We start from the raw sequence: 13,340 nt of genomic DNA, 5'->3' as shown, positions 1-13,340 counted from the left end.
ATAGAATCAAATCATTCCTAATCAAAATCCCTGGAGGGTAAGGTGATTCTAAAATTCACAGGGAAATACAAAGAACCTACAATAGCCAAAACAACTTTAAAAAGAACAAAGTTGAAAGGCTAACACCACTTGGTTTCAAAACTTATTATAAAGTTGGTGTGGGGGTGGGGGCAGTAAATCAGGAGGGAGGGATTATAAAGTAGTAGGAAGAAAATTTGGGGGAAGCATGGATATGTTTACTATCTTGATCATGGTGGTGGTTTCATGAGTGGATGCATAGGTCAAAACTTACCAGACTATACTCTTTAAATACATGTAGCATATGGTGTTTCAGCTCTATGTCAATAAAGCTTTAAACATAATTGTGAACTTCTGTTCTTTAAAAGAAGAATCAGGAGAATGAGTAGACAAGCTACTAACTAGGACAGTATTTGCAAACCAGATATCTGATTTTTATTTTTATTTTTTAAATTTTTTTTAAATTCTTTAAAAAATTTTTTTAACGTTTATTTATTATTTTTGAGACAGAGAGCGAGCATGAACGGGGGAGGGTCAGAGAGAGAGGCAGACACAGAATCCGAAACAGGCTCCAGGCTCTGAGCGGTCAGCACAGAGCCCGATGCGGGGCTCGAACTCATGGACCGCGAGATCAGGACCTGAGCCGAAGTCGGCCGCTTAACCGACTGAGCCACCCAGGCGCCCCTAATTTTTAAAAATATGTATCCAGAGCACATAAAGGAATCTCAAAACTCAACATTTAGTAATAGGAAATCAAACTATCCAATTGTTCCATATCATCGGTCATTAAGGAAATGCAAATTAGAACCATTACACACTTATTATAGTGGTCAAAATTAAAATGACTGACCATACCACATATCGTCAAAGATGTGGAGCGACTGTAACTCTCACACTGCTGCTCGGAAGTGGGAGACTGTGGCGAGTGCGCGCGGGGAGCACGTATCTGAATCCGGACAGAGAGCCTGGGCACAGCCCCTGGCGCACCGCGCCCCTGAAGTCTTCACCGTGGGACCCAAGATCTTTCCTGGACGCTCTTCCCACTGGGCCCTGAAGGGAGGCAGGGGTCCGGGTCTCATCTAACGGGTGCTCCTCAGAGCCAGGGGCTTCCGTGGTCCCCCACCCGGTCCCCGAGGGACGGCTGGCACCCTGAAGCAACCGTGGGAGGAGGTGCGGACCCTGCAGAGGTGCCATGTACCAGACCGACTTTGGCCGTGGGCTGGCCCAGCTGGACACAGATACCCCGGCCTGTGCTTGGCGGACACAACAGGAGGATGCAGGGTGTGATAGACTGCCCGCCCCGCGAACACGGTGGGCATAGGGGCCCTGGTCTCCGTGTACCTGCCAGAACCGGGTCATCTCTACTCTGAAAGCTGCAGGTTAAAAACGTGTCAGTGTGAAAACCAATCAATACATCAATCAATCTATCAATCACTCAGTCCCCCACTTCCAAGGATATTCCGTTGTTTATTCCTACCACAGGTCTTTTCAATGCAAAAGCCAACTATTCCTCTTTGCAGCCTGGGCCCACCAATTAATGACAATTTGAAAGAAAATTTGGTTTAATGTTTATTTATTTATTTTTGAGGGAAGGGGTAAGGGGGGGGGGGAGAGAATACCAAGCAAGCCCCGTGCTGTCAGCGCAGAGCCTGAGATCATGACCTGAGCCTAAATCAAGAGTCCGAAACTTAACCAACTGAGCCACCCAGGCACCCCAGAAAAGTTGGTTTAAAACTAGGATGATTACATTTTGCAAAACACCTGACCAGTTCTCTACAAAATTATCATGGTCCTCAAAAACAAGGATCGTTTGAAAGACTGTCATAGCCAAGAGGAGCCTAAGGACACATGACAACTAAATATAAAGTGGTGTCTTGGATGGGACCCTGGAACAGAACAAGAACATTGGTAAAATCTAAGGAAATCTGAATGAAGTATGGATTCAGTTAAATAAAAAACAAAGAAGCAAAAAACAAAAAAACAACTAAAACACTCCCCAGCTTTACTCTGTCCTTGATAGTGAACACTCTGAGACTCCTGCATGGTGAACCCTTTGATTAAAACAGTAGCTGAAACATGACATGAATGGACTTTTAGACTTTTAGACACTGAGCTGCAGCCTGCATTGCAATCTTGGCTAACGGCCGTTTATCAACTGTTGTTAGTTAACTGTTGTTAGGAGGGTGCTATACAATATGACCACAAGAGGGGAAAAAAGAACATTTCTGCATATGTGGTAAAAACTGGGGCCGTAGGCTGTTATATTGCTCAATATTTCCCTTAGAAGGTTTGTGTGAGAAATCTCCCTCCTTTGGGTTTTTTGTTTTGTTTTATTTTGTTATAAAGAAAGGAAAAATTTGAGTGGGTCAGGAATTCAAATAGAACACAGTGAGGGCAGCTTGTCTCTGCTCCCATGTCTGAGGCCACAGCTGGAGGACTCAAAGATTAAGAGCAGGAATCACCTGAAGGCGTGTTCACCACACATGATGAGTGGTTGATAGTGGCTGAGACCTTAGCTGGGCCTGATGGCTGAAATATCTGTACCAGGCTTCTCTGGGTGGCATGAGCTTCTCTATAGCATGGAGATTGTGTCCCAAGACAGAGAAGGACAATGCAGCTGAAGCTGTATCACCTCTTATGACTTGGCGTGGACATCATGCAGTGCTACTTTGCATTCTATTTATTAGAAGTGAGTTCCAGGGTCCCTGGGTGGCTTAGGCATTGAGCATCTTATTTTGAATCAGGTCCTGATCTCGTGGGGGTTTGTGACTTCAGGCCCCATATGGGGCTCTCTGCTGTCATTGCGGAACCTGCTTCAAATTCTCTGTCTGTCCTCTTGTCTCTGCACCTCCCCCACTTGTGCTCTTTCTCTCAAAAATAAACATTAAAAAAATAAAATAGAAGTGAGTTCCTAAAACTAACCCATACTCAGGGAAAGGAAACACAGACCATACCTTTTAATAAAGGAGAATCAACATCACACTACAAGAAGAGCATGTAGAATGGGATATGTTGGTGTGGACATCTTTGGAAAATGCAATATGCTACGATCGGTTTGAAGAAAATATGGCAATATTCAGTAAAATTGAAAATATACATATAGCTTGACAATTCCACATCTAAATCTACATTGGTAAACATTTTCTACATATTCATCAACAGAAGATTGAGATTCTATAAGTTGCCTTTTAGTTTCGTTGATTTTTTCCTTTGCTGTGCAGAAGACTTTTATCTTGATCAAGTCCCAGTAGTTCATATTTGCTTTTGTTTCCATTTGTTCTGGAGACGTGTCTAGTAAGAAGTTGCTTCAGCTGAGGTCAAAGAGGTTACTGCCTCTGTTCTCCTCTATGATTTTTATGGTTTCCTATCTCACATATAGGTCTTTCATCCATTTTGAATTTATTTTTGTGTATGATGTAAGAAAGTGGTCCAGTTTCATTCTGCATGTTGCTGTCTAGTTTTCCAAACACCATTTGTTGAAGAGACTGTCTTTTTTTTTTCATTGGACATTCTTTCATGCTTAGTTGAAGACTAGTTGACCGTATAGTTGTGGTTCCATTTCTGGGTTTTCTATTCTATTCCATTGATCTATGTGTCTATTTTTACAGCAGTAACATACTGTCCTGATGACTACAGGTTTGTAATACATCTTGAAGTCCAGAATTGTGATGCCTCCCGGTTTGCTTTTCTTTTTCAGGATTGCTTTGGTTATTTGGGGTCCTTTGTGGCTCCATACAAATTGTAGGATTGTTTGTTCTACCTCTGTAAAAAATGCTGGTGTTCATTTGCAATTATGTGGATGGAACTAGAGGGTGTTATGCTAAGTGAAATTAGTCAGAGAAACACAAATATCAAATGACTTCACTCATATGAGAACTTTAAGACACAAAACAGATGAACATAAGGGACGAGATGCAAAAATAATACAAAAACAGGGAAGGGGACAAAAACATAAGAGACTCTTAAATATGGAGAACAAACAGAGGGTTACTGGAGGGGTTGTGGGAGGGGGGATGGGCTAAATGGGTAAGTGGCATTAATCTACTCCTGAAATTACTGTTGCACTATATGCTAACTAACTTGGATGTATATTAAAAAAATAAATTAAAAAATGTTGGTGTTATTTTGATAGGGATTGCATTAAATGTGTAGATTGCTTTGGGTAGTATAGAGATTTTAACAATGTTTGTTCTTCCAATCCATGAGCATGGAATGCGTTTCCATTTCTTTGTGTCCTCTTCAATTTCTTTCATAAAGGTTTTATAGTTTTCAGAGTACACGGATCTTTTACTTCGTTGGTTAAATTTATTCCTAAGTATTTTATTGTTTTTGATGCAATTGTAAACGGGATCAATTACTTGATTTCTGCTGCTTCATCATTGTTGTATAGAAAGGCAACAGATTTCTGTATGTTTATTTTATATCCTGTGACTGCGTAATTTGTGTATTAGTTCTAGCAATTTTTTGGTGGAGTCTTTTGGGTTTTCTACATAGAGTATCATGTCATCTGCAAATAGTGAAGGTTTGACTTCTTCCTTGATGATTTGGATGCTTTTATTTCTTTTTGTTGTCTGATTGCTGAGGCTAGGACTTTGAGTACAATGTTAAATAACAATGAGACTGGATTTCCCTGTCTTGTTCCTGATTGTAGAGAAAAAGCTCTCAATTTTTCCTCATTGAGGACAATATTAGCTGCAGGTCTTTTGTATATGGACTTTATGACATTGAGGTATGTTGCCTCTATCCCTACTTTTTTGAGGATTTTTATCAAGAATGGATGCTGTATTTTGTCAAATGCTATTTCTGCATCTATTGAGAGTGTCATATGGTTCTTATCCTTTCTTTCATTAATGTGGTGTATCATATTGGTTGATTTGCAAATATGGAGCCACCCTTTCAGCCCAGCAATAAATCCCACTTGATTGTGGTGACTAATTTTTTAATATACTGTTGGATTTGATTTGCTTGTATCTTGTTGCCAATTTTTGCATCCATGTTAATCAGGGATGTTGGCCTATAATTCTGCTTTGTCTGGCTTTGGAATCAAGATAATGCTGGCCTTGTAGAATGAGTTTGGAAGTTTTCTTTCCATTTCTATTTTTTAGAAAAGTTTGAGAAGAATAGATATTAACTCTTTATTTTTAAAAATTTATTTATTTATTTAAAGAGTATGAGTTGGGGAGGGGCAGAGAGAGAATCCCCAAGCAGACTCTGTGCTGTCAGCACAGCCCAGTATGGGGCTTGATCCCATGAACTGTGAGATCATGACCTGAGCCAAAATCAAGAGTCAGATGCTTAACTGACTGAGCCACCCAGATGCCTCTATTTCTTCTTTAAATGTCTGGTAGAATTCTCCTGGGAAGCCATCTGGCCCTGGACTTTTGTTTGTTGGGAGATTTTTGATTGCTGATTCAGTTTGTTTCCTGGTTATGTGTCTCTTCAATTTTTTGTTTCTTCCTGTTTCACTTTTGGTAATTCTTATGTTTCTTGGAAGTTATCCCTTTTTTCCAGATTGCCAAGTTTATTGGCATATAATTTTTCATAATATTCTCTTATAATTCTTACTTTTTCTGTTGTGTTGGTTGTCATCTGTCTTCTTTCATTTGTGATTTTATTTATTTGGGTCCTTTTTCTTTTCTTTTTGCTAAGTCTGGCTAGAGGTTTATCAATTTTATTAATTCTTTCAAAGAACCGGTTCTTAGTTTCATTGATCTGTTCTTCTGTTTTTGTTGTTGTTGTTGTTCCTATTGTTTCTATATCATTTATATCTACTCTATTCTTTATTATTTCCCTTCTTCTGCTGACTTTAGGCTTCATTTGCTTATCCTTTTCTATCTCCTTTAGGTGTAAGGTTAGGCTGTGTATTGAGATTTGTCTTGCTTCTTGATACAGGCCTGTATTGCTATATACTTCCCTCTTAGGACCACCTTTGGGGCATCCCAAAGGTTTTGGACTGTCCTGTTTTCATTTTCATTTGCCATTTATTTATTTATTTATTTATTTATTCTTTAATTTTCTGGTTAACCCATTCATTCTTCAGAAGGAAGTTCTTTAAGTTCCATGTATTTGCGGTCTTTGCAAATTTTTTCTTGTGGTTGACTTCAAGTTTCATAGTATTGTGGTCTGAAAATATGCATGGCATGATCTCAATCTTTTTGTACTTGTTGAGGCCTGATTTGTGACCCAGTATGTGGTCTATGCTGGAGAATGTTCCACGTGCACTTGAAAAGAATATGTATTCTGCTTCTTTAGGATGAAATGTTTTGAATGGATCTGCTGAGTCCGTGTGGTCCAGTGTGTCATTCAAAGCCATTGTTTCCTTCTTGATTTTCTGCTTAGATGACTTGTCGGTTGCTCTAAGTGGGGGTGTTGAAGTCCCCTACTATTATTGTATTATTATCAATGAGTTTCTGTATGTTTGTGATTAATTGATTTATATATTTGGGTGTTCAAGTTAGGGGTATAAATATTTACAGTTGTTAGATCTTCTTGATGGATATATCCCTTAATTATGATGTAGTGCCCTTCTTCATCTCTTATTGCAGACTTCAGTTTAAAATCTAGTTCATCTGGGGGCACCTGGGCAGCTCAGTCAGTTAAGTGTCCAACTCCTGGGCCTCTGTCCTCCTTCCCCAGAGGAGAACCACTGAGTCGACTAGGCAGAGATGGTGTGTGATGGGGTTTTGGAATGGTGATGGGGTCTAGAGCCCACAGCCAAGAAAGGATTCTTGAGAGATCTTTGGTGCAAAACGGTGATTTTATTAAAGCACAGGGACAAGACCCGTGGGCAGGAAGAGCCACCCCGGGACCATGAGGAGAGACTGATTATATACTTAGTAGTTGGGGGAGGTAAAGTCAAAGGGAAGTTTCCAAAGGATTTTCATATGCTAAAGAAGACTCACAGGATATTGGAGGCCTAGCTGCTGTCAGGCTAAAGTTGTTTTTCTCTCTAGCAAAGCCTTAACATTAAGACAGTAGGGAGTTCCGGGAGAAATTTTCTACTCTGCTTGCTTCCAGTATCTGTCAATGGGCTGCAGGTCATAAGGAAATATGATTTTATCTGCATTTCCTTCTGCCTTTATTTCCCACATCAGGGTGGACTTCTAAAACTTCAAACTTTGAGATCTGCTGCTTATAAAAACTTGCAATAGTCAGCCCTTCTCCTTTTCTCAGTCAATGGTTTTGGGGAAGAGTTTTTCTTGTGCAATTCCCTATGTGCTACTTTCACTCTTTCTGTCTTGCTTCCTTCTCCATGATCAGGGGTCCCTCCCCTCTGCAGCAGCCTTGATTATTTTCTCCCCCAAATCAACACTTTGCAGCTCCTAACTACCACGATGTGGCCATTTTTCTCCCTCTGAATGTGCAGTTTTTTCTCTCAGTCCTCAGATTGATTTCTTGGGTGTTCAGAATGAGTTGATCTTTATCTGGCTATGTTGAAGGGACAAGACAAGCATAGGGTCCCCCACTACTGTGCCATCTTAACTCCTACTTCCTAAATTTTTTTCTAAGTTTTACTACTTTTTGGACCATTGTATAATGCTATCAGGTCATTTTAGCTGATTTAGGGATATACCTAAATGAGTATCTGATTTAGTCAATTATCTTGACTCTCCCAGAATACATTATTGAATGCAGAAAATAGCACAAAACTGAGAGACTCCACCATCTAGTCCATTTATTTAGAACTAATACCTTTCATCATAAGAGATTTTCCCAAAGTTATCCTCATTCTTACTCCCTCCTACAATTTCTTCAATCTATGAGTTCCCTTTAATGTATAAATAACTATAGTTGAGTAACAGTGAGTAACTGAGTGGTTTGAGTAAAGGAAATTCAGTCTTTTCTTTCTCCAAGAATCTGTGGAATTGTCCAGGTAATGTTTATGATGAGGGAGTATGAGGCAAGCTGAGGACAAAGCACAAGCTAGCACCCCTGCTCCCCACCAGTGGGATATGTATGATATTCCTCAGCCACTCCTGGCTTCCCAAGAGCAAAAGGAAAGGAAAGGAAACAAGTGGTTGACTGATAGAGATCACAGTCATGCAGGACATATCTCTATCAGTTTACAATCAATAGCCTAATCTATCAGTTTACAATCAATAGCCTAATCTCCCGAAAACTATGGATTTACTTTCCTGGAGGCCCTATTATCACCCTCCCCTCTGTAATGATGTGGGGAATAAAGGCAAGAAGGAAATGGCAGGTAGAATTAAATGTCCTTATAACCTGAGCTCATTGACAAATACTTGAGGCAAATACAGAGTATAACATTTTTCCACGAACCCCTTACCATCCTAGTGATAATGCCTTACTAGAGGAAAAAACAACCTGAAGTTGACAATAGCAAGGACTCAGGTATCCCTGGAGTCCTCTTTAGTATATCAGAGTCCTTCTGGAGGCCTGCCTTTTGCCATTACCTCCCCCAACTCTGTAGTATATAACCAGGCACTCTTCACAACCCCAGTGCAGCTCTTTCTGCCCCTGGGTCCTGTCCTTGTGCTTTAATAAAATCAACTTTTTGCACCAAAGACATGTTTAAGAATTATTTCTTGGCTGTCAAGAAATACAGTATTTCTTGGCTGTCAGCTCCAAACCCCCACCACCATTCCCAAACCCCATCATTTATATTGTACATAAGTCCATTCTGATTCCTGATTAGGTCAACGCAGACCATCTGAAGATCCCTTTCCCTGAGGATGATGCTACTTTCTTACACTGGTTTACATCAAGCATGAACACAGATCCTTCTGTCCACTCCCCACAGACTTTACTTGAAGACTGAAACTATACAATGTAAATACAACACTGCTTAAAGATGAATACTATTGAAAGCTGCTCTACACTGGGTGTTGTATGGAAACAAATTTGACAATAAATTTCATATATTGGGGGAAAAAAAAAAAGAAAGCTGCTCTAAATTGGAGGACTGAAATCCTCTCAGAATTTCCCCTATGGGTACCCACCTTCTCAGATGCCAAGTTGTCCTGCCTTCATTTCTCTTCCCAGTGAGAAGGGCCTTAAATATTTAGCACCCTTGGAATCCATTCTCCTGAAACCTGAAACTTCATATTTCAGTCTTTGTTTCAAAGATATGATATAAATATGTGGCATAAAGGAAAGTGAGCCCAATTAGCACACCTGTTAAAGGAATAGCTTGGTTTGGAAAGAATCATTCTGCAGTACTGGTAATTGACAGACCTGAAACTATTTCAATATGTGGCCTTTCTAATATGCATTGTGTTTGGCTGCTACTCAAAGTCAGATCAGTATACAAAACACTTTGACTTACACTGGCCTGCTAGCCCAATGAGTCTAGTAGTTGACAAGGAAACTGAAGGGTATGATGTGTAGCAGAATATGCCACCCCAAAATGTGACTCTTTGGCATAAGAATTATTTTAAGCTGCACATTTTGAGACACAGGAGAAATTCTGAAAGCAGAGTAGAGGTTACCCTTTCATAGAGCAAATTTACATGAGAAAGGGGACCTGTACATGGAAGTGAGCTATAATAGGGATTGCTTTTTCATCTGAGTGGCTCATCAGCATGGCAGGGCAAATTTTGTTTACCAAACATTTCCTTTTCTTACCTTGCTATGAATTGCCTTCCCCCCACTCTTAAAATCCTTGACCCCTATCCTTTCCTTAGCCCAGGATGGTACATAAGCCTCAGCTGGCTGGCTGCTTTTGAGTATCTCATATTTTTATGGGGCTCCCATATGTATGTACATAATTTAAATGGTTTTTGTCTCATTAATCTGCCTTTTTATTATGGGATGGGGAGGGTCTCAGTCAAGAATCTAGGAAGATAGAGGGAAAATTATTCTTCCTCCCCTACATCTAAGACCTAAATTCTTAATCCAGCCTAATTCTTAACCCTAGTCCTTCAATTTCTAAATCCACTACCTGTTCCAAAATGCCATTATTTCTGTGATATTTCAGGATTTACGTAAGGCTTTTTTTAGTTTCCCACTGCTTTTTTTTTCTTGAATTTATGTTTTCTCTTCATTGATTCCAAAAGATTGGGAGAATTGGGGGCACCTGGGTAGCTCAGTCGGTTGAGTGTCTTGATTTCAGCTCAGGTCATGATCTCATGGTTCATGAGATTGAGCCCTCATAGGGCTCTGTGCTAATGACACAGAGCCTGCTTGGGATTCTCTCTCTTCCCCTCTCTCAGCCCCTCCCCTGCTAGTACTCTCTCTCTCAAAATAAATAAATAATCATTTAAAAAATAGTTTTTTTAAAAAATTATAATGGGAGAATTGACGCTAAGCCTATAGTGGATTATTATCCTTACTACTACCTATATTTAAAACATTATCTGATGAAATATAGAAACCAATAGTAAAGATCTACGATGCATCAGTTGTCAGTGTTAGAATCTGTGTGTGAAAGTGCTGTCAAAACAGTCTATGAGGCATCCATGCCACCTACAGATAAACATAGACAATGGTTTTAAGGGAAATATGTAAAATCTATGAACAGAGTTTGAAGGGATAGAGAACTTTCTTGCTCCAAAGTCCCAAAGACGCAGTGGTGAGAGAAGTGGCAGAGGCCCAAGGTTGCTTAATAACCTCTAAGGTTGCCTAAGACCCAAATAGTTCTGAGAATGCTGGCAAATGCAAGTCTAGGTGGCTCCAGAGTGGCAATGATGTACAGGGGCCCCAAACACACATACTCACAGTCATTACAATGCAAAAGAAAGTGGTTTTATTGCTGTGAACACAGTGCACCAAAGCTTGGCAGAAGTTCCAAGATTAAAAATATGGAAGCCTGTCTTTCTTTGCCCTCTTCCCTATTGCCTTCCTTCAAAACACACAGACCTCCCAAAGCAGAAAAGAATCCCATGTCTCTTTGTCCCCAGCGCTGGTCTTGCATCCTTGGCATGTGAATCCCCCCCCCCCCCGCCCAGTACCCTCCTTCTTTCTTCTATGGGAACCATGGAAATCAACAAAGGAAAAGAAATAGCAGAGAAGATCATAAGAAAACCTGTGCTGAATGACAGGGAAAGTGATGGAAACTTCAAATAACGTTATCTAAGTGTACAGGAACCAACCGATAGGGAGGGTCGCCCTGCTGAGGGGGATCACAGGCAATAATGAAGAATTTGTACAGGGGAGTATCTTTGTACTTGCAGTTGGGATACTTCCCTGAAGTGAGTGTGCAGTCAGTCATATTAACACGCTGTGGACTCCGGTGGCAGTTATTCATCCGATTTTTGCAGGTCACGTTGGACAAAAGACAGGTATCAGACACGTTCTTGAAGGAGTCATGCAGAAAGGTGTTGTGAACCTTACAGTTCTGAGTATAATTATTGACACCATTCATTTCTGTGTTGCACCTGACAGGGCTTGACCTTACATGCTGAATTTCAAACCACTGGGCCCTGGTGAGGGATTGACGCCAAGCACAAAGTGGACGCACTGGCCCACATAAAGCCAGCAGCAGCAGGAGGAGAGGAAAGTGTCCCAGAAGATCCAGTCTCATCTTTTCTCTGTAAGAAGAGAGAAAAAAATGAGGTAGTGATAGTAGTAGAAGCAATAAGAGCAAAATTATTATTCACAACCATTTAGATTTTTATTGTGCCTTTTAAGATGGTCATTGGTCTTTCCTTTTTCTTTTTTTTTAGCTATCTTCTTCCTCACTTGAGTCTCACAATCCTATGAAGAGACTGAAGCCCAGTGAGGAGGAATATAAGGTAAGATGTCTTTTCCTCTGATTGGCAGATCATTTTCTTCTCTTTTTCCTATACTTATGCTTACAGAACATTGTTTCTTCCCTCCACCTTCCTGGAATATTTGTCCTCCATCTATTTGACACGGACCTTCCAGCCATCTTCATTGCTCTACTCCCCAGCTCCCAGGCTTCTCTCCTTACCAGGTCTCCGTGTTGGGGCTCCCGCTGAGAACAGAAGCAGTGGTTAGTCCCAGACTCAGAGGCTTTTGTCTGCTGTTCCCCTCCCAGGTATGCCAGAGCCTCCTGTCCACCTGGGTGCAGATGGGTTCTGGGCCCTAGGAAAGAGAAACCTAGGACTTGAAAGGTGAAATTCTTACACACAGTGTGGATGAAACCCAGACTCTCAAACTCAACTGTTTAAAATCAGTATCACTGCAGACACAGGAGGAGTAAGCCCTATTTAAACAAACAATGTGACTCAAAGAAGTTTTGAGGAACTGATGACTTCCTGATATGGGTTGAGTGTTTCCTTCCTGATCTGAAGCTTCAGTGTTTTGAAGCTCTATGATTTCAGTTCTTTAGGACAAAGCACACCATGTAAATTTGATATAATAATTGTCATGTATTTGATAATGTTGTGAATTCCAACAACAGACATGAATGAATTATTTATTTATGTGTATGTTTATTGGGGGCTAGATAATGGCTACTTAGATTCAGGAGCTCATGATTTAATGAAAGAGACAGCCAGATAAATAGAACACTACATTGTATATTAATAAATATAAATAGCATTTGCAGCTGTGGTGGAAGAAACAACAGGGGACTGTGAGGAGTGACCAGAGAGAGGGTCACAACACCTGAACTGAGTTTTGAGGATTAATTAGAAGTTAAGTGAAGAGGTGGGGTAAGGGCACCCCAAAGAGGGAACTGTGTGTGAAGATAAGGCAGGACTATTGGTTTTTGGACCTGTTTTGAAAGCATGAGCAAAACTACAGTTGAATTAATTGCATTACTAACTCAGTTCCACGTTGTTTTGTTCTGTACTTACTTTTAACGTACCTCTTTTTTTTTTAATTTTTTTTTTAATGTTTATTTGTTTTTTTTTTTTAAATTTTTTTTTTTTTTTCAACATTTTTTATTTATTTTTGGGACAGAGAGAGACAGAGCATGAACGGGGGAGGGGCAGAGAGAGAGGGAGACACAGAATCGGAAACAGGCTCCAGGCTCCGAGCCATCAGCCCAGAGCCTGACGCGGGGCTCGAACTCACGGACCGCGAGATCGTGACCTGGCTGAAGTCGGACGCTTAACCGACTGCGCCACCCAGGCGCCCCAATGTTTATTTGTTTTTGAGACAGAGAGAGACAGAGCATGAGCGGGGGAGGGTCAGAGAGAGGGAGACATAGAATCTGAAACAGGCTCCAGGCTCTGAGCGGCCAGCACATAGCCCGACGCGGGTCTCAAACTCAGGAACCGCGAGATCGTGACCTGAGCTGAAGTCGGACGCTTAGCCGACTGAGCCACCCAGGCGCCCCTTAACGTACCTCTTAACCCCATGCACCATCAGTCAGTTTTTCACCCCTACTCCCTGTTTACCCACCACTTGTAGAAACCTGATAGCGACCGGACAGTAACATCTATCTTGAT

At 40.8% G+C, this 13,340-nt stretch overlaps 1 protein-coding gene across 1 annotated transcript; it reads right to left on the bottom strand.

Moving 5' to 3' along the window:
• Window positions 1-10,665: 10,665 nt before the first annotated feature.
• LOC102953337 (ribonuclease K6) lies at window positions 10,666-12,168 on the bottom strand. The gene is made up of 2 exons (XM_007091355.3): window positions 11,894-12,168; window positions 10,666-11,510 (listed from the first exon to the last, which is right to left on the bottom strand). Exon 2 carries the CDS (start codon window positions 11,501-11,503, stop codon window positions 11,039-11,041), a length of 465 nt encoding a protein of 154 aa, XP_007091417.1. The 5' UTR covers window positions 11,504-11,510; window positions 11,894-12,168; the 3' UTR covers window positions 10,666-11,038.
• Window positions 12,169-13,340: the final 1,172 nt, after the last annotated feature.

The sequence above is a fragment of the Panthera tigris genome, chromosome B3, assembly GCF_018350195.1.
Source record: "Panthera tigris isolate Pti1 chromosome B3, P.tigris_Pti1_mat1.1, whole genome shotgun sequence".
NCBI classification, from domain to species: Eukaryota; Metazoa; Chordata; class Mammalia; order Carnivora; family Felidae; genus Panthera; species Panthera tigris.
Note: the sequence above shows the minus strand (reverse complement) of the source record. Positions and strands in the feature narration are given on the sequence as shown.